The following is an 18,070-nucleotide window of genomic DNA, read 5'->3' on the forward strand; positions in this document are numbered from 1 at the left end:
GGTATGCTGTGTGCTTCACAACATGGCACAGCGTCGTGGCTTGCCGATTCCGCAGGACCAAGTGGTTCCTCACAGAGCCGCCTCGGATGAGGATGATGCTGAGGAGGAGGAGGAGAAGGACACAAATGAGTATCCTGCGGAGGCCCGTCAACCAGCAGCACCAGTGCGGGAGAACATTGCTGGGTGGAATGCAAGGAACGCACTCATCCTGGCCAGATTTGCGTAGCCTGGTACCTCAAACACTGTAGCCTCGCTGCTTCTTAACTGACCATTGACAGTGGCCCATCCCTGAGTATTTCTACCTATTGGACCAGCTTGCTGACATCTGCAAGTAATCCTAAGGCCTCAATGTGAAATCCCCATTTGCCAAATGACAGACGCCACAACTGCAGCAGTTGCCACCAGATTTTTTATGTACAAGAAACTGATGGCATTAAAACTATATACAAGACTTTTTACCCAAGTGATTACCCTTGTGATTAGTGGTGCTTTATTTTTCTCCTACGCGTGCTCCTATGTAGTGGTACCCCTGTGGCTTCAGCAGATGTGGAGGCCCCTTGCTCACTTTGCTGCTGCTCCTGTCTCGACACCTTTGGCGGGCGTCCTCTGGGGTGGCGAGCCTGTGAGGGCTCGCCAGCAGTCTGCTGCACCTGCGGCTATGCAGGGGTTGAGACTCCTATCTCACTTGGGTGTGGACTCCGGCTTGGCTCTGACCGAGGGCTCTGAAGTGGCATGGAAGTGAGAGCGCGTGGAGAGGAGCCCCCACTTCCTTGAGGTGTGCCAACAACCTCCCTCTCATGGGTCAGCTCCCCCTGAGTGCCTGCAAGTGGCTGGAGAGCACCTTGCTGCACATCAGGGGGGCCATGGGGACCCGTCCCTGCACTGGAAGTCCTGCTAAAAGGGACTTCCATGAAGGTCTGGTTTCGGTGCTCAATAGATGCCCCTCGCTCCTCAAGAGATGTCATTCTATTCTGAGCACTCACCTTATTTTCGATACCCTGGCGACTAAGCTCCTCCATGGCGTAGCCCTCCTCTCCTCGGCCGCAGCCCTCCTCTCCTCGGCTGCAGCCCTCCTCTCCTCAGCTGCAGCCCTCCTCTCCTCGGCGGTAGCCAGCCTTACCACGGAGGTAGCCATCCTTTCCGTGGTGATGCTTTGATGTGCCAATGACTCCAATAAGGCTGTGCTCATGCTCGCCATGGACTCCTGCATTCACTCCACACTCGCAGCGACCCTGGAGACAAAACCTGCCAGAGACTCCTGCATCTGCGCATGGAGATCCATCACCTCCTCTCTTGCGGATGGACCCAGAGGCATAGGGTCGACATGCAGCTGAGCTGAGCTGGCAGAGGCCTGCGCCCTCCGATGAGGACTCTCCACTGCTGTCCCTGTCTCCACAATCTGCTGATGCTCACTTGTGAGCTGTGAAACACCAGGTGACAACACTACTCTATGTCCCGAAGGTCCCACCGAGGTGTGAGTGTCTGCGCTGGTGCTGGTGCTGACGCTGCGCCCTCAGAGGCTGGAGCTTCCTCTGAGGAGTCTGGCTGCAAAACCTCTTCCTCCTCGGCAGTGGGGACGGGGGCTCCGGATGGACCTGTGGGGGAGTAAAGGAAAGAGTTAGAGATCTGATGCCAAGGCGACTTGCACATTGGATTTGGCATATGCTCATAAGTCCAAATGATGTAGCTTCAGAATCATATCAGCAACTCATGCTATGTCAATGAGAGAGATGGGAAACTATTCTATCACCAGCTTGCGGGCTTGCTCCTGTCTCTCCTGCCCCAGCTTCCGTAGGCACGTCAGCCCCAGCAATCTCCATCACTGCTTCCTCCCAGGGGCTCAGGTGGGCGATTGAGGGTGGTCCTCCTCCAGTCCTCGCACACTCTCTCCTATTGTGAGCTCTCTTTTCCTGCAATGAGGGAGACAAGTGGAATTTGAGTGAGAGTGCAGGAGTGAGTGTAGAGATTGCATAGCATAGATATTTAGAAGGAGACAAAGATGGTGTGAGGCTGCAAGATCAAGGGCTCGCCCTATGTGTTGTCAGTTGTGTTCCAAGCATCAGAGTGAGAGGCAGTGTGAGGGCTTCATGATGGAATAGTTATGTGAAGGTGAGCATAGAGAGATAGGGAATGGGTAAGGGTGCATGGATGCGACTGTGAAGTGGGATGTGGAGGAAGAGATTGCTGAAGCTGAGTGCTTTTGGGGAAAGGCAATGGGGATCAGGTTGAGGGTGATGGAAACTGCATACTTACTTTTCCTGTGTGGTGTAGGTCATGGAAGCGCTTCCTGCACTGTATCCAAGTCCGTCGGGTGACTCCCTGAGAGTTGACCTCTGCAGCCACCTCCATCCATGCAGCCCTGGTCACTTTGGGAGGCCTCTTCCTCCCTGAGCTATTTAAGAGGACCTCCCTGTGGGCCCTTACCCCATCCATCAATGTCTGGAGTGACGTCTCATCAAATTTGGCGGCAGCTCGGCCTCTGCCGCTGGCAGCAGCTGGTGCAGGCTCCTCTGCCATTCTGCAAGACTGGTTGGGAAGCCTGCAGAGATTGAAAAGCTTGCTGGACACTTTAAAAGCACCACGAATGATGACATCATACTGTGGGGCTTTCTGACTGGAAATGGACAATTAGCAAGGGTGCCCACACGCTGGAAATAAATTGGCCAATTGAGGGAAAATTGCGTGCAGCTGGCTGACCCATTTAGATTCGGGTGGGAACCCGACATTCGGGGAACCCGACAATTCCCCGCACCTTCGGGAAAATCGGGGCCGATGTTTCTCTCTCCATGATGCTGCCTGACCCACTGAGTGTTTCCAGCATTTTCTGTTGTTATATCACATTTACACTGCCTAGTTGGAACTCCAATTCTCCAACCCACGAGAGAGCATTATGCAAACATGGTTATGTGTTTGTGAAGAGCTCCTATCCCAATAATTAAACTTCAAATGTTTAGACAATGTGATCAGTGGTATCCATACTATATGAACTGTACATTAACTGTAGGCCCAAATCCCTGAGGAGGCCCATAGGGGCCCTGAACCCTGGTTTGATAATGTACAGGAACTACTTTCCATGTAGTACCATTCCGATATGGTGTGAGACTAACTCTTTCAAGATGGCACTTCTCTCTGGAGTCTGATTGAGTGCGGACCCCTGATTTTTACTGCAAATATAAAAGGAAGCTACTTCACAGTAACACCCAAGTTGTGGTGTAAATGCAAACTTAGGTGTGGTGGCCACTTTAAAATGAGGGAATGCCACTTCAATGTTAGGCAAATGTAAGAAGTCACACAACACCAGGTTATAGTCCAACAGCTTTATTTGAAGTCACAAGCTTTCGGAGCGCTGCTCCTTCGTCAGGTGAAGTGGAGAGATGCATAAAGACACAGCTTATATAGTCAGAGAATAATGTCAGATGTTTACAAGTAATCTTTCTAACTGCCATTTATCACACCTTGGCAGAGAGATAATCACAGCAATCAACGGTGTGAATGGTGTCCAAACAGGTCAGTCAGGAAAACATTACATCAAAGAACAATGAGGTGGGGTCACGAGGGGTCAAATGGTGCAGATGCTGGGGTCTGTGTGAAAAACAAAAAAACAGACAAAAAAATTTTTTTTTGCTGGAAATCACAGCAGGTCCGGCCGCATCTGTGTAGAGAGAACAAGCCAACGACGACTTGAGTCTGGATGACCCTACGTCAGGTGGGGTTACATGTAGCGTGACATGAACCCAAGATCCCGGTTCAGGCCGTCCTCATGGGTGCGGAACTTGGCTATCAGTTTCTGCTCGACGATTTTGCGTTGTCGTGTGTCTCGAAGGCCGCCTTGGAGAATGCTTACCTGAACATCGGAGGCTGAATGTCCTTGACTGCTGAAGTGTTCCCCGACTGGGAGGGAACACTCCTGCCTGACGATTGTTGCACAGTGTCCGTTCATCCGTTGTTGCAGTGTCTGCATGGTCTCGCCGATGTACCATGCTCCGGGGCATCCTTTCCTGCAACGTATGAGGTAGACAACTTTGGCCGAGTCACATGAGTATGTACCATGTACCTGGTGGGTGGTGTCCTCACGTGTGATGATGGTATCTGTGTTGATGATCTGGCATGTCTTGCAGAGGTTGCTGTGGCAGGGTTGTGTGGTGTCGTGGTCGCTGTTCTGAAAGCTGGGTAATTTGCTGCGAACGATAGTCTGTTTGAGGTTTGGCGGCTGTTTGAAGGCGAGTAGTGGAGGCGTGGGGATGGCCTTAGTGAAGTGTTCGTCGTCATGTTGATGACATGTTGAAGGCTGCGAAGAACATGGCGTAGCTTCTCAGCTCCGGGGAAGTACTGGACGACGAAGGGTACTCTGTTGGTTGTGTCCCGTGTTTGTCTTCTGAGGAGGTCTGTACGATTTTTCACTGTGGCCCGTCAGAACTGTCGATCGACGAGTCGAGCATCATATCCCGTTCTTACAAGGGCGTCTTTCAGCATCTGTAGGTGTCCATCGCGTTCCTCCTCATCTGAGCAGATCCTGTGTATTCGCAGGGCTTGTCCATAGGGGATGGCTTCTTTAACATGGTTAGGGTGGAAGCAGGAGAAGTGGAGCATCGTGAGGTTTTCCGTGGGCTTGCGGTAGAGTGAAGTGCTGAGGTGTCCGTCTTTGATGGAGATTCGTGTGTCCAAGAATGAAACCAATTCTGAGGAGTAGTCCATGGTGAGTTTGATGGTGGGATGGAACTTGTTGATGTTATCGTGTAGTCTTTTCAGTGATTCTTCGCCATGGGTCCATAGGAAGAAAATGTCATCGATGTATCTGGTGTATAGCATTGGTTGGAGGTCCTGTGCAGCGAAGAAGTCTTGCTCGAACTTGTGCATGAAGATGTTGGCGTATTGGGGTGCGAATTTGGCCCCCATGGCTGTTCCGTGTGTTTGGGTAAAGAACTGGTTGTCAAAGGTGAAGACATTGTGGTCAAGGATGAAGCGGATGAGTTGTAGGATGGCTTCTGGAGATTGGCTGTTGTTGGTGTTGAGTACTGAGGCTGCCGCAGCGATGCCGTCATCGTGGGGGATACTGGTGTAGAGTGCCGAGACGTCCATCGTGGCGAGGAGTGTTCCTGGTTCAACTGGTCCGTGGGTGCTGAGTTTCTGTAAGAAGTCTGTAGTGTCACGACAGAAGCTGGGGGTTCCCTGTACAATGGGTTTCAGGATGCCCTCAACGTATCCAGAGAGGTTCTCACACAGGGTTCCGTTGCCTGATACGATAGGTCGTCCGGGTGTGTTGGCTTTGTGTATCTTTGGGAGGCAGTAGAAGTCTCCCACGCGGGGAGTACGTGGGATGAGAGCGCATAGGATGCTTTGAAGGTCTGGATCGAAGGTCTTGATCAGTCTGTTGAGTTGGCAGGTGTGTTCTTTGGTCGGATCTGCAGGTAACTGTCTGTAGTGTTCCTGGTTGTCCAGTTGTCGGTATGCTTCTTTGCAATAGTCCGTTCTGTTCTGTATGACGATGGCTCCTCCTTTGTCTACTGGTTTGATGACGATGTTGCGGTTGGTCTTGAGAGCGTGGATGGCATTGCGTTGTGCTCGGGTGACATTCTGGACTGTCTTGTGAGTGCAGCTGATGAATCTGGCGTTGATGCATCTCCTGAAAGCTTGAGCATACATGTCAAGCTTAGGGCAGCGACCCTCCGGAGGTGTCCAATTTGACTCTTTCTTCTTCGGGGAACACTTCAGCAGTCAAGGACATTCAGCCTCCGATCTTCGGGTAAGCATTCTCCAAGGCGGCCTTCGAGACACATGACAACGCAAAATCGTCGAGCAGAAACTGATAGCCAAGTTCCGCACCCATGAGGACGGCCTGAACCGGGATCTTGGGTTCATGTCACGCTACATGTAACCCCACCTGACGTAGGGTCATCCAGACTCAAGTCGTCGTTGGCTTGTTCTCTCTACACAGATGCGGCCGGACCTGCTGTGATTTCCAGCAAAAAAAAATTTTTTTGTCTGTTTTTTTGTTTTTCACACAGACCCCAGCATCTGCAACATTTGACCCCTCGTGACCCCACCTCATTGTTCTTTGATGTAATGTTTTCCTGACTGACCTGTTTGGACACCATTCACACCGTTGATTGCTGTGATTGACTCTCTGCCGAGGTGTGATAAATGGCAGTTAGAAAGATTACCTGTAAACATCTGACATTATTCTCTGACTATATAAGCTGTGTCTTTATGCATCTCTCCACTTCACCTGACGAAGGAGCAGCGCTCCGAAAGCTTGTGACTTCAAATAAAGCTGTTGGACTATAACCTGGTGTTGTGTGACTTCTTACATTTGTCCACCCCAGTCCAACTCCGGCATCTCCACACCACTTCACTGTTAGGACAGTGGGACAAAATTAAAATCTTGATTGAAATAAAAAATTGTGGCAGTAACTAAATCTGGACAGTTGAGAGGTATAAAAATTAATGTGCAAGCTGCTGCTTCTTTCACACACCCAGTTATTTTGACAAAAGATTTTCAATATCTTTTTCATTTTTGGGCCCAACAGCTTCTTTACTGGCTGGGGAAGCTCCGTACTGGCAGCTGATGGTGAAACTATCTACACAGGGGAGAGCAGTCAGACTACAGCCTCATGTGCTGACAGTCAGCATTATTTCTTTGCTACCTTTTCTGCTGTTAAATTACCTCACACTTTGAACAAGGCAGTTTAACGGTCGGAGAGCACAAATCCAATTTGCAGAACTACTTTTTGAAGCAGCTGTGTACTATAAATGCCTTATTAAAGCCTCATTATCCATTTCATTTTGTAGATTCATCCATTAGCAAATTAAATTAGCGAGGTTTGAAGTTTTGCACATCAAGTGTAAAATACATTTCTGGCCAGTAAAGTAAGCAGGGGATAGCGGGTCAGGATGATCTAACTTTAACCATCAGTTGAAACATGGGAAATCACATGATGATTTGACACATGGCAGTCTGTGAAAATATCCAATGTACCTGACAAGTGTCTTCTTTTTTCTTGTTGAAAATTATATAAACTATGATTACCATAATACATCTTTTCGAAAGCCCATGCAATTGATTGTGCCAAGGGAATTATGACACACGTTATAGTTTGTGCTAATAAAGGCCGAGACATATTACAAATGCATGGGAGACAAAAGAAATCTGAACAATATCGGAACATCAGGTCATTATGAGCCAGAATTTACTGTAGTAGGCAAACCAACAGTGCCCGTCATTCATTAGACTTGCCCTTGCCCATTTAATTTCTAGGACCTTTTGCATTGGAAGTTGCTGCAAGTTAAAAATCCAAACGGCGCAGTGGGCATCTGGGACTTGCGTGAACAGGGCAATGCAACTGTGTATCTCCTTAACCAATCAGATTGAAGTATTGTTAATGAACAGCGCAGAATCTAAACCAGGAAGTGTAAGTTAGAATAGTGAATTCAAAGGTACAGAAAGTGAAATAAAGAGAGCGAAAGAAAGATTGGATCAAGAAAGAGAGAAAAAAGAGACAGAGGCCCCGATTTTCTGGCCGCCGTCGGGCGGCTTTTCATGCGGCCAGGGGCCGAAAATCGGCGAAAAAGCGGGTCGGGACCCCCCCCGACTGATTCCCCGCCCCGCCCCGACTGATTCCCCGCCCCATCCGACTTTCAGATCGCCGTTTCCCCGCACCCCACTTCAGTCCCGGCCGCCGCTGGCGGGACTGGTCGTCGGCACATTAATTACCAATAATTACCTCGTTGAGGTAGATTTTCCGGGGCCGCTGCGACTTTGGGGCTTTCCCCACATGAAACCCGCCTACGGGTAACCCCGCTGCTGAGAGCTGGCGTGAAGCTTGCCGGCTTGCTAGCTGTCAGCTGCAGGTCAATGGAGAAGCTGCGATTTAAAGGGACAGCACTTGTATGTTGAAGGACCTTGTTGCTGAAGGCTTGGGACTACTTCTTCAAGGCTTCAGCACAGCTGTGGAAGGTTGGAGCCTCACACACTTCTCCAATGTGATCTCCTGGGAAGCCCCTCTCGCCACCCTCACTCAGCGCTTCCTCAGCGGAGGCATCTACGAGAAGCATGGGACGCCTTTTTTTCCTTCCCTTCTTGCCATTAGAGGATCTCCAGCAGCAGAGGTGGCAGCAGCAGAACCAGGAACAGCATGATGAGCACCAGGAGCACCCAGCTGCTGCTCACTCACCTGAAGCTGCACAGGCCAGAAGAGGCCAGTGCTTGGAAGTGGCTTGAGAGCACCTTGCTGCGCTTTAGGGGGCCATGGGGACTGGTTTCTGCACTGGCAGTCCTACTCAGAAGGACTTCCATGAAGATCTGGTTTCTCTGTTCAACTGATGGCCAACGCTCCTCAAGAGATGTCGTTCTCTTATGAGCACTCACCATGTTTTCCGTACCCTGGCGAGTTATCTCCTCCATGGAGGTTGCCAACCTTTCCATGGTGATGCGTTCATGCGCCAATGACTCCACAAAGGCTCTGTTCATGGTCGCTATGGACTCCTCCATTCACTCCACACTCGCAGCGACCCTGGAGACAAAACCTGCCAGAGACTCCTGCATCTGTGCATGGAGATCCATCACCTCTTCGCTTGCAGATGGACCCAGAGGCAGAGGGTCGACATGCAGCGCAGCTGAGCTGAGCTGGCAGAGTCCTGCACCCTCCGATGAGGACTCTCCACTGCTGTCCCTGTCTCCAGAATCTGCTGAGGCTCACTTGTGAGCTGTGAAACACCAGGTGACAACACTACTCTATGTCCCAAAGGTCCCCCCGAGGTGTGAGTGGCTGCGCTGGTGCTGGGTGCGCTTACTTCTGCTGACGCTGCGCCCTCAGAGGTTGGAGCTTCCTCTGAGGAGTCTGGCTGCACAGCCTCTTCCTCCTCCACAGTGAGGATGGGGGCTCTGGATGGTACTGTAGGGGAGTTAAGGAAGGAGTTAGAGATGTAATGCCATGGTTCTTCTGGTGACTCCCAGCGAGCTGGCATCTGCTGACACCTGCATCCATGCAGCATTGGTCTCGGTGGGAGGCCTCTTCCTCCCTGACCTAGGGAAGAGGACCTCCCCGTGGGCCCTAACCCCATCCAATAATGCCCGCAGTGAAGCCTCGTCGAATTTGGAGGCAGCTCGGGGTCTGGCACTGCCCACAGCTGCTGCAGGCTCCTCTGCAGTCCTGTATGGTTCATTTGGAAGCCTTCAGAGGATGCAGTGCTTGCTATGGACCTTGAAAGCACCACAAATGATGACATCATACTGTGGGGATTTCTGACTGGAATTGGACAATTAGCAAGGCTTCCCACATGCTGGGAATTAATTGGCACTGGAGGGAAAATTGCGTGGAGCTGGCTGACACTTTTTTATGTGTGTCAGAAACCCCACATTCGGGGAAATCCAACCATTCCCCACACAAGCCGAAAATCGGGGCCAGAAAGAAAAAAGATGAAAAAAGATGGAAAAAAAAATCTTTACATTTAAAAAAATCTCAAACAGCAATTAAAAGAGACTCCACACTTGTAAAAGTAAATTTTCAACGCCAGACAGGTTGTTTGGCAGTAATTAAGACTCATCACACCATTAGAAAGGGTACTTAGACTGAAATAGACAAGCCCTAACTTTCTGTGGCAAGTTTAGTCTGTATATATGATGTCAGTACAGGAACTACACGCTGGTCAATACGTTTGAATGGGGAGCCAGATGGCTAGATATTGTTTTCACACAGCTTACGTGTTTAACTGCACGTTCACGATTACCTGAAGTTGTTGTCCAATTTGTGCATAAATAAAGGTGAGCGCCATTAGCCGCACCATTATTTTTACAGTAATTTCTGGCCTTTTATCTTACACTTTTCTCTTTCCTAGGAAGCCTGTGAAGCTCGAGGTTGCTGCTGGAAATCAGCGACCAAAGGAAATGTGCCCTGGTGCTTCTTCGCAGCGAGTACTGGATACAGGATCCAAGAAGGACGAAAGAAAACTCGAGCAGGTCTGGACTGCAGCTGAAACAACTTGTTTTGTTTGTCTGCTTTTTTTATCACGTGATCTGAATGTTTTTTATTACTGAGTCCATTTAACAGAGATCCTATTTTGAAAAAGGTTTTGAAGCTCAGCTGCAGCGTTTGCCTTCTCCCTCCCTTTATGGAAATGACATTGAAACGTTGCTATTAACTGCGGAAAGGCAGACAGCAAATCGCTTCCGATTCAAGGTTAGCATGCCTTAAAGAGAAGTAAAATCTTTGGGTTTTCTATTACCATCCTTTTATTCCAAATATGAAATGGATAATCCATTCCGCAAATTTTTAAACTTATATATTTTAGTAATTATTTTTTATCATTGACATTGGGACAAATTACAAAAAGAGATACAATAAAAACAAAGGCTAAAATACGCTTTTTGTTTATTAGAACATGTGTCTATCAACAGCTGTAATTTGTTTTTAACTTGACCTTAATGGATAACACTGAATGCATATCTAACCAAGATATAGTACTTTTCTATATAATGCATCAGAATACTCAATTTTAATCACTCATTTGTATATTATTTGATTATCAAAGCAATTAGTTACTAAAACCCCGAATTAAATGCATTGTGCAACAACCTTTGGTTTTGTGATCATCAGACTGATGTCTTAGTGAATAGATTTGTGTTGAAGGCATCACTTTATATTTTTTAATTTGTTCTTCTAACAGACATTTTTATTTTATTGATTGTCATGCTAAGATTACAGATGCTAACAAACAACGATTTGAAGTTCCGCATGAAAATATTAAACCATTTAAGGGTCTTGCAGCATCAAATCCTAATTACGAAGTTGAACTTCATCAGAATCCTTTTGGAATTGTAATCAGGAGAAAGTCCACCAAAACTGTTCTGTAAGCAATTTTCTTACTAATACATACTTTAAATAATGTTGGCACTGATTATTAGTAACAAGCACATTATTACACGAGCGTGAAATTTCTCCGTCTATTCTTTCAACGGTGGTATTAAAAATAAACATTTAAAATAGTGGCAAGAAATGTTATATGAATGTGTTTATATAACTAGGTTCACCCGCCACTATTTCAAGGTGAAAGTGGTAGATGAAACTAAAAAAGACTCTATTGGTTCATTCTGCAGCATCTCCCCTAATCTCTATCTGCCTCAATATGTTCTCTTACATATTGTCTCTCACATGTAGGGCTGGATTTTCTCTGCGGAGGCGGGATGGCGGTGGGATAGCTTGATACCAGGTTTTGGTCCTGCTCCTGGCTGCAGCCGCTTTGTCAAAGGGATTTTCCCTTGATAGTCCTTGTTAAGCCCGCCCTGCGGGCTTCCCGGCCAATTAACAGGAAGTGGGCCTGATGACGTCACTTGATGACGCGTCATCAACCGGTTTCCTTAAAGGGAACATGGCCACATTTAGTTTGACAGTTGTTCTGTCGGTGTTTTATAGCATTGAGGTGCTGCAAATGTTGACAAGCACTGCACAGAGGTAGATGGTTTCACCCAAGTTCTCCAATGACTCCCTCCATAGGGCAGAAGAGACCTCCCCAGGACACCAATGCAGCCTGGTTGCACATTGCACAGGAGGGCAAAAGCACGGATGTTGTCAGGAGTCCCTGGCTGCAGTGGTGTCAACATGTCAATGATCTCAATGAATCACGAAACATTACTGCAAAGCCACACTCAAACTCATCCTGCTGTGCCTCTCATCACATCCCCATCACTCGGCCTTCCCTACCCTTCTCCTGCACATCCTTACTCACACCAACTTACCTTGCACCTCCACCCAACCCTCTCTATCCCCATCTCACTAGCCACCCCTCACACTCACCCTCATCCTACTGCAAGCATACCAACTAACAACACACAAGGTTAGGCACTTGAGAGGTTTAGCCAATGTCCATGTGAAGTTTCTGGTAATGTGTTGTCATACAGTGAAACCTATATTTTAAACAATGCCCCTTATTGGACAGATCTGTGCATACCTTGAGAAGTGTCTTACTGAGTTCCAGTGAATGTTAAAACATAACTTCCGCCACCTCCCCCCCCCCCCCCCCGCCCAATATAGTGATGAGTGTGCATGGAATGGCTTGGACATTAAAGGAATGCTTTATTGTGCTGGTGTGGGATGGTGTCAATCTGGTGCATTATGTGGCAGCCAGGGTTTACAGCATCAAGTGAAGTAAATCTAGCCATGGTGATGCCATTGTTGGCCTCCCGGGCAGCAATGTTGTCAGGGGCTGATGTCCTGTGCAGCATTAGATGATGGTGGAGAAGGTTGGTGTTGTTGTTGGTGCTGCTGGTGTGCCTGGTGATGTTAGTGTTGGGGCTGAGTGTGGAAAGAATCAGAGGAGCATGTTGAGATAGTTTTTAGGGCATCGATGTTGCTGCAATTGATGGCAGCTGCAGGTAAGATGACAGAAGTGATCTGTCAATGGTGAGAGAGGTTGTTCCAATGAGGTGGCACTGGACATGCAATTGGCTGTAAACACTTGCAAGCTAAAGAAATCTCTATATGTATTACAAATGCAGTAACCAACAGTTTCTGCACTCTGAAACTGACCATCTGCAACATGGCTGTCAGCTTATCAGATACATAAGACCAGACTCAACTCATGCCAGGGTGAGCTGGCGTGTTCCCTGAGCAGCGGGTAACCCATGTGGGGGCACGTAAAATTGGAAGGAAGCCTCAAAATAGCATTAAATTGGCTCTTAACAAGCCATTTAATACTCTCAATTGTTTCCCCCGCCGCTTGGTGTCGGTTCAGTTCTCCGCTGACAGACCCGACAGCTGGGAGACTCGCGTGGAGGCGGGTTAACAGCGGGTTTCCTACCCACTGTCAATCTTTGCTATTTTGACAGCGGACCCGCCCTCTGAGCGCCGGCAAAATCAAGCCCGTAATCTCCACTCTCAGACTTCTCCACAGAATGTTTTCTCATTTCCATTCTCTTTTCTGTAAACTCAGCACATGTACGTTCTAAGAAAAACAAAATTGTCCCAGTCCCAGGTCTTACTTGAGCCTTATTATTTTTAAATTCATGTGGTGCAGTGCCATAGTCAGATTATCCATCTCTGCTGCCCGCCCCCCCAACACCGCCCCCCCAACCCAGCCCCCCCGTGCCTGCCCCCCCACCCCTGGCCCACTCCCAGCATTTAAAAAACTTAGATCATGTCTTTCAAGCTTTTTTTTCTGTAATTATAACCAGGTTCAGTTCTGTTATTCCCTTAGTAACTTAGAGCCCTAAATCCGAGGGTCAGCTATATCAATCTTCCATCGCTATTCTTCAACATGGCATAGTATTTTCTTCCTCCATAAACTGTTTTGACTCTTTTGGTAATATATATAACATTTTATGCAATGTAAATTAACAAGCTGGCCATTTAGCAATATCATTCTAATGTAATTCTGATGCAAGCTTTATGAAAAGTTAAATATTACCAGGCCATAAATTCCATAAGTTATGTATTTACAAAGACATAACTTTGTTTACGATAACAATCATAACATTTTATAGGGCTTTGTAACCTTAGAAATACAGCCATTGTGCCAAAATTGAGGAATATGAACCTTTCCGTACAGATTATTAGAAATGATAAATGGATGGATTGAGGTATGACCTTTTTTTAAAATTCGTTTATGGGATGTAGGCGTCGCTGGCAAGGACAGCGTTAATTGCCCATCCCTAATTGCCCCCGAGAAGGTGTTGGTGAGCCTCCTTCTTGAACCGCTGCAGTCCATGTGGTGAAGGTACTCCCACAGTGCTGTTAGGGAGGGAGTTCCAGGATTTTGACCCTTGGCCTAGAGCTACCACTGCAAAAAATTGAGGAATTTTAAATCAAGTTTCCGCGATCTTTAACACTGGTTTAAAAAACATTGCACTGTCAAGTGTCCACCGATTGCACCTGATTGCAGGGTCTTCAAATTAAGCTTGTTTGTTTTAGCGCACAGGCACTAATCAGCAAGTTTTAAATGTTTTTAAATATTAAAAAATATTTAATTTACTAAGAAGCTGACTAGTGTACACCAAATGAAACTAATAAATGGTTCTGTATAGTTTTTCTAAGTCATTTTCAGTGATTTAAAATCGGGCCACTCACAGGTGGAGGACCAGACACTCTTGTTAATGCTTACTTTTTGTGATTAAACCCATTTTCAGCTGTATTGATAAAACTGCACCAAGTTATCACTCTTAAATACATAAAGGAATATTTTTTAATGCAAAGAAAAAATAAATGAAGAATTACATTCTATTAAGCTGGTTCATGGAAGATTTTATGTTTGAGATAATGGCTCCAATTTTCTGCCAGCCGTCGGGCGGCTTTTCAGGCGGCCGGGGGCCGAAAATAGCCGAAAAAGCGGGTCGCAACACCCCCCCGCCTGATTCCCTGCCCCGTCTGACTTTCGGACCGCCGTTCCTCCGCAACCCGCTTCAGTCCTGCCCGTCGCTGGCGGGACTGGCCGTCAGAACACTAATGAGCAATTATTACCTTGATTAAGTCGATTTTCAGGGGCTGTTGCGATTTTGGAGCTTTCCCCACACCAAACACGCCTGCGGGGAACCCCGCTGATGAAACCTGGCGTGAAGCTTGCCGGCTTGCTTGCCGTCAGCTGCAGGTCATTCGGAAAAGCTGCGATTTAAAGGGATAGCACTTGTATGTTGAAGGACCTTGTTGCTGAAGGCTTGGGGCTACTTCTTTAAGGCTTAGGCACAGCTGTGGAAGGTTGGAGCCTCACAAACTTCTCCAATGTGATCTCCTGGGAAGCCCCTCTCGCCGCCCTCACTCAGCGCTTCCTCAGCGGAGGCATCTACGAGAAGCCTGGGAACCCTTTTCTTCCTTCCCTTCTTGCTGGTGTCGGGAGCAGTGAGACCGGAGACCCAGTGAGTATTTAAACTCACTTTCCGGGGCTTTCTTTACAGAGGCCAGTGTCGGGAGCAGTGAGACCGGAGACCCAATGAGTATTTAAACTCATTTTCCGGGGCTTTCTTTACAGAGGCTGGTGTCGGGAGCAGTGAGACCGGAGACCCAGTGAGTATTTAAACTCACTTTCCAGGGCTTTCTTTACAGAGACTGGTGTCGGGTTCAGTGAGACCGGAGACCCAGTGAGTATTTAAACTCACTTTCCGGGGCTTTCTTTACAGAGACTGGTGTCGGGAGCAGTGAGACCGGAGACCCAGTGAGTATTTAAACTCACTTTCCGGGACTTTCTTTACAGAGGCTGGTTTCGGGAGCAGTGAGACCGGAGACCCAGTGAGTATTTAAACTCACTTTCCGGGGCTTTCTTTACAGGGGCTGGTGTCGGGAGCAGTGAGACCGGAGACCCAGTGAGTATTTAAACTCACTTTCCGGGGCTTTCTTTACAGAGGCTGGTGTCGGGAGCAGTGAGACCAGAGACCCAGTGAGTATTTAAACTCACTTTCCGGGGCTTTCTTTACAGGGGCTGGTGTCGGGAGCAGTGAGACCGAAGACCCAGTGAGTATTTAAACTCACTTTCCGGGGCTTTCTATACAGAGACTGGTGTCGGGAGCAGTGAGACCGGAGACCCAGTGAGTATTTAAACTCACTTTCCGGGGCTTTCTATACAGAGACTGGTGTCGGGAGCAGTGAGACCGGAGACCCAGTGAGTATTTAAACTCACTTTCCGGGGCTTTCTATACAGAGACTGGTGTCGGGAGCAGTGAGACCGGAGACCCAGTGAGTATTTAAACTCACTTTCCGGGGCTTTCTATACAGAGACTGGTGTTGGGAGCAGTGAGACCGGAGACCCAGTGAGTATTTAAACTCACTTTCCGGGGCTTTCTTTACACAGGCTGGTGTCGGGAGCAGTGAGACCGAAGACCCAGTGAGTATTTAAACTCACTTTCCGGGGCTTTCTATACAGAGACTGGTGTCGGGAGCAGTGAGACCGAAGACCCAGTGAGTATTTAAACTCACTTTCTGGGGCTTTCTATACAGAGACTGGTGTCGGGAGCAGTGAGACCGAAGACCCAGTGAGTATTTAAACTCACTTTCTGGGGCTTTCTATACAGAGACTGGTGTCGGGAGCAGTGAGACCGAAGACCCAGTGAGTATTTAAACTCACTTTCTGGGGCTTTCTATACAGAGACTGGTGTCGGGAGCAGTGAGACCGAAGACCCAGTGAGTATTTAAACTCACTTTCCGGGGCTTTCTTTACAGAGACTGGTGTCGGGAACAGTGAGACCGAAGACCCAGTGAGTATTTAAACTCACTTTCGCAGGCTTTCTTTACTGAGACTGGTGTCAGGAGCAGTGAGACCGGAGACCCAGTGAGTATTTAAACTCACTTTCCGGGGCTTTCTATACAGAGACTGGTGTCAGGAGCAGTGAGACCGGAGACCCAGTGAGTATTTAAACTCACTTTCCGGGGCTTTCTTTACAGAGGCCAGTGTCAGGAGCAGTGAGAACGGAGACCCAGTGAGTATTTAAACTCACTTTCCGGGGCTTTCAACACAGGCTGGTGTCGGGAGCAGTGAGACCGGAGACCCAGTGAGTATTTAAACTCACTTTTGTGGGCTTTCTTTACAGAGGCCAGTGTCGGGAGCAGTGAGAACGGAGACCCAGTGAGTATTTAAGCTCGCTTTGCCGGGCTTTCTTTACAGAGGCTGGTGTCGGGAACAGTGAGACCGGAGACCCAGTGAGTATTTAAACTCACTTTCCCGGGCTTTCTTTACAGAGGCTGGTGTCGGGAACAGTGAGACCGGAGACCCAGTGAGTATTTAAACTCACTTTCCGGGGCTTTCTTTGCAGAGGCTGGTGTCGGGAGCAGTGAGACCGGAGACCCAGTGAGTATTTAAACTCACTTTCGCGGGCTTTCTTTACAGAGGCTAGTGTCGGGAGCAGTGAGACCGGAGACCCAGTGAATATTTAAACTCACTTTCACAGGCTTTCTTTGCAGAGGCTGGTGCCGGGAGCAGTGAGACAAGCTTAAATTCTGTGGTTTATATTTTCTTGGGTCTCTGTGGTGTAGTGGGGACAGTTGGTAAATAAGCACCCTAGAGTATATCTTTAACTGGTGGTATTGAATTAATTTAAATTAATTAAAGGGGTAAGTCATGCCAGGAGAGCCCAGCCCCATGTTATGCTCCTCTTGCTCTATGTGGGAATTCAGGGATGCTGCCAGTGTCCCTGAGGACCACGTGTGCCTGAAATGCATCCAGCTGCAGCTACTAACGGGCCGTATTGAGGCGCTGGAGCTGCGGATGGATGGGTTGTGGAGCATTCACGATGCTGAGAGGGTCGTGGATTACACGTTAGATGAGTTGGTCATGCCACAGGTTAGGGCTGCACAGGCAGAAGGGAAATGGGTGACCACCAGGCGGAGCAATAGAAGCAGGCAGGTAGTGCAGGGGACTCCTGTGGCCATCCCCCTTTCAAACAGGTATACCAATTTGGATACTGTTGAGGGGGATGACTCACCAGGGGAAGGCAGCAGCAGCCAACTTCCTGGCACCAGGGGTGCTTCTGCTGCTCAGGAAGGGAGGAAAAAGAGTGGGAGAGCAATAGTGGTAGGGGATTCTATTGTAAGGGGAGCAGATAGGCGTTTCTGTGGCCGTAGACATGACTCCAGGATGGTTTGTTGCCTCCCTGGTGCCAGGGTCAAGGATGTCACTGAACGGCTGCAGGGCATTCTGAAGGGGGAGGGTGAACAGGCAGAGGTCGTGGTTCACATTGGGACCAACGACATAGGTAGGAAGAGGGATGAGGTCCTGCAGCAAGAATTTAGGGAGCTAGGTAGCAGGTTAAAGAGTAGGACCTCAAAGGTTGTAATCTCTGGATTACTCCCGGTGCCACGTGCTAGTGAGTATAGGAATAGGAGGATAGAGCAGATGAATGCGTGGCTAAAGAGTTGGTGCAGGAGGGAGGGCTTTAGCTTCCTGGATCACTGGGCCTGCTTCTGGGGAAGGTGGGACTTGTACAAGTTGGACGAGTTGCACCTGAACCAGAGCGGGACAAATATCCTTGCGGGGAGGTTTGCTAGCACTGTTCGGGGGGGGTTAAACTAAAATGGCAGTGGGTTGGGAAACTGAGCAGGGAGACAGAGGAAAGGAAAACAGGGATAAAAGCAAAAGATAGGAAGGAGAAAAACAAAAG

General features: G+C 48.3%; 1 protein-coding gene across 2 annotated transcripts in view; it reads left to right on the plus strand.

Moving 5' to 3' along the window:
* si (sucrase-isomaltase) overlaps window positions 1-18,070 on the plus strand; it is a 205,593-nt gene that overhangs the window by 10,964 nt on the left and 176,559 nt on the right. For both annotated transcript variants that reach the window (XR_015078687.1, XM_085990397.1), the window contains exons 4-6: window positions 9,835-9,955; window positions 10,066-10,175; window positions 10,694-10,845. Coding sequence is in view for 1 of the 2 variants with exons in the window: in XM_085990397.1 (XP_085846523.1) it covers window positions 9,835-9,955; window positions 10,066-10,175; window positions 10,694-10,845 (383 nt within the window). In the remaining variant the exon portion in view is untranslated. The remainder of the gene's footprint in view (window positions 1-9,834; window positions 9,956-10,065; window positions 10,176-10,693; window positions 10,846-18,070) is intronic.

Source organism: Somniosus microcephalus, chromosome 6 (genome assembly GCF_052327205.1).
Source record: "Somniosus microcephalus isolate GS21.2 chromosome 6, FLI_Smic_1.0, whole genome shotgun sequence".
NCBI classification, from domain to species: domain Eukaryota; kingdom Metazoa; phylum Chordata; class Chondrichthyes; order Squaliformes; family Somniosidae; genus Somniosus; species Somniosus microcephalus.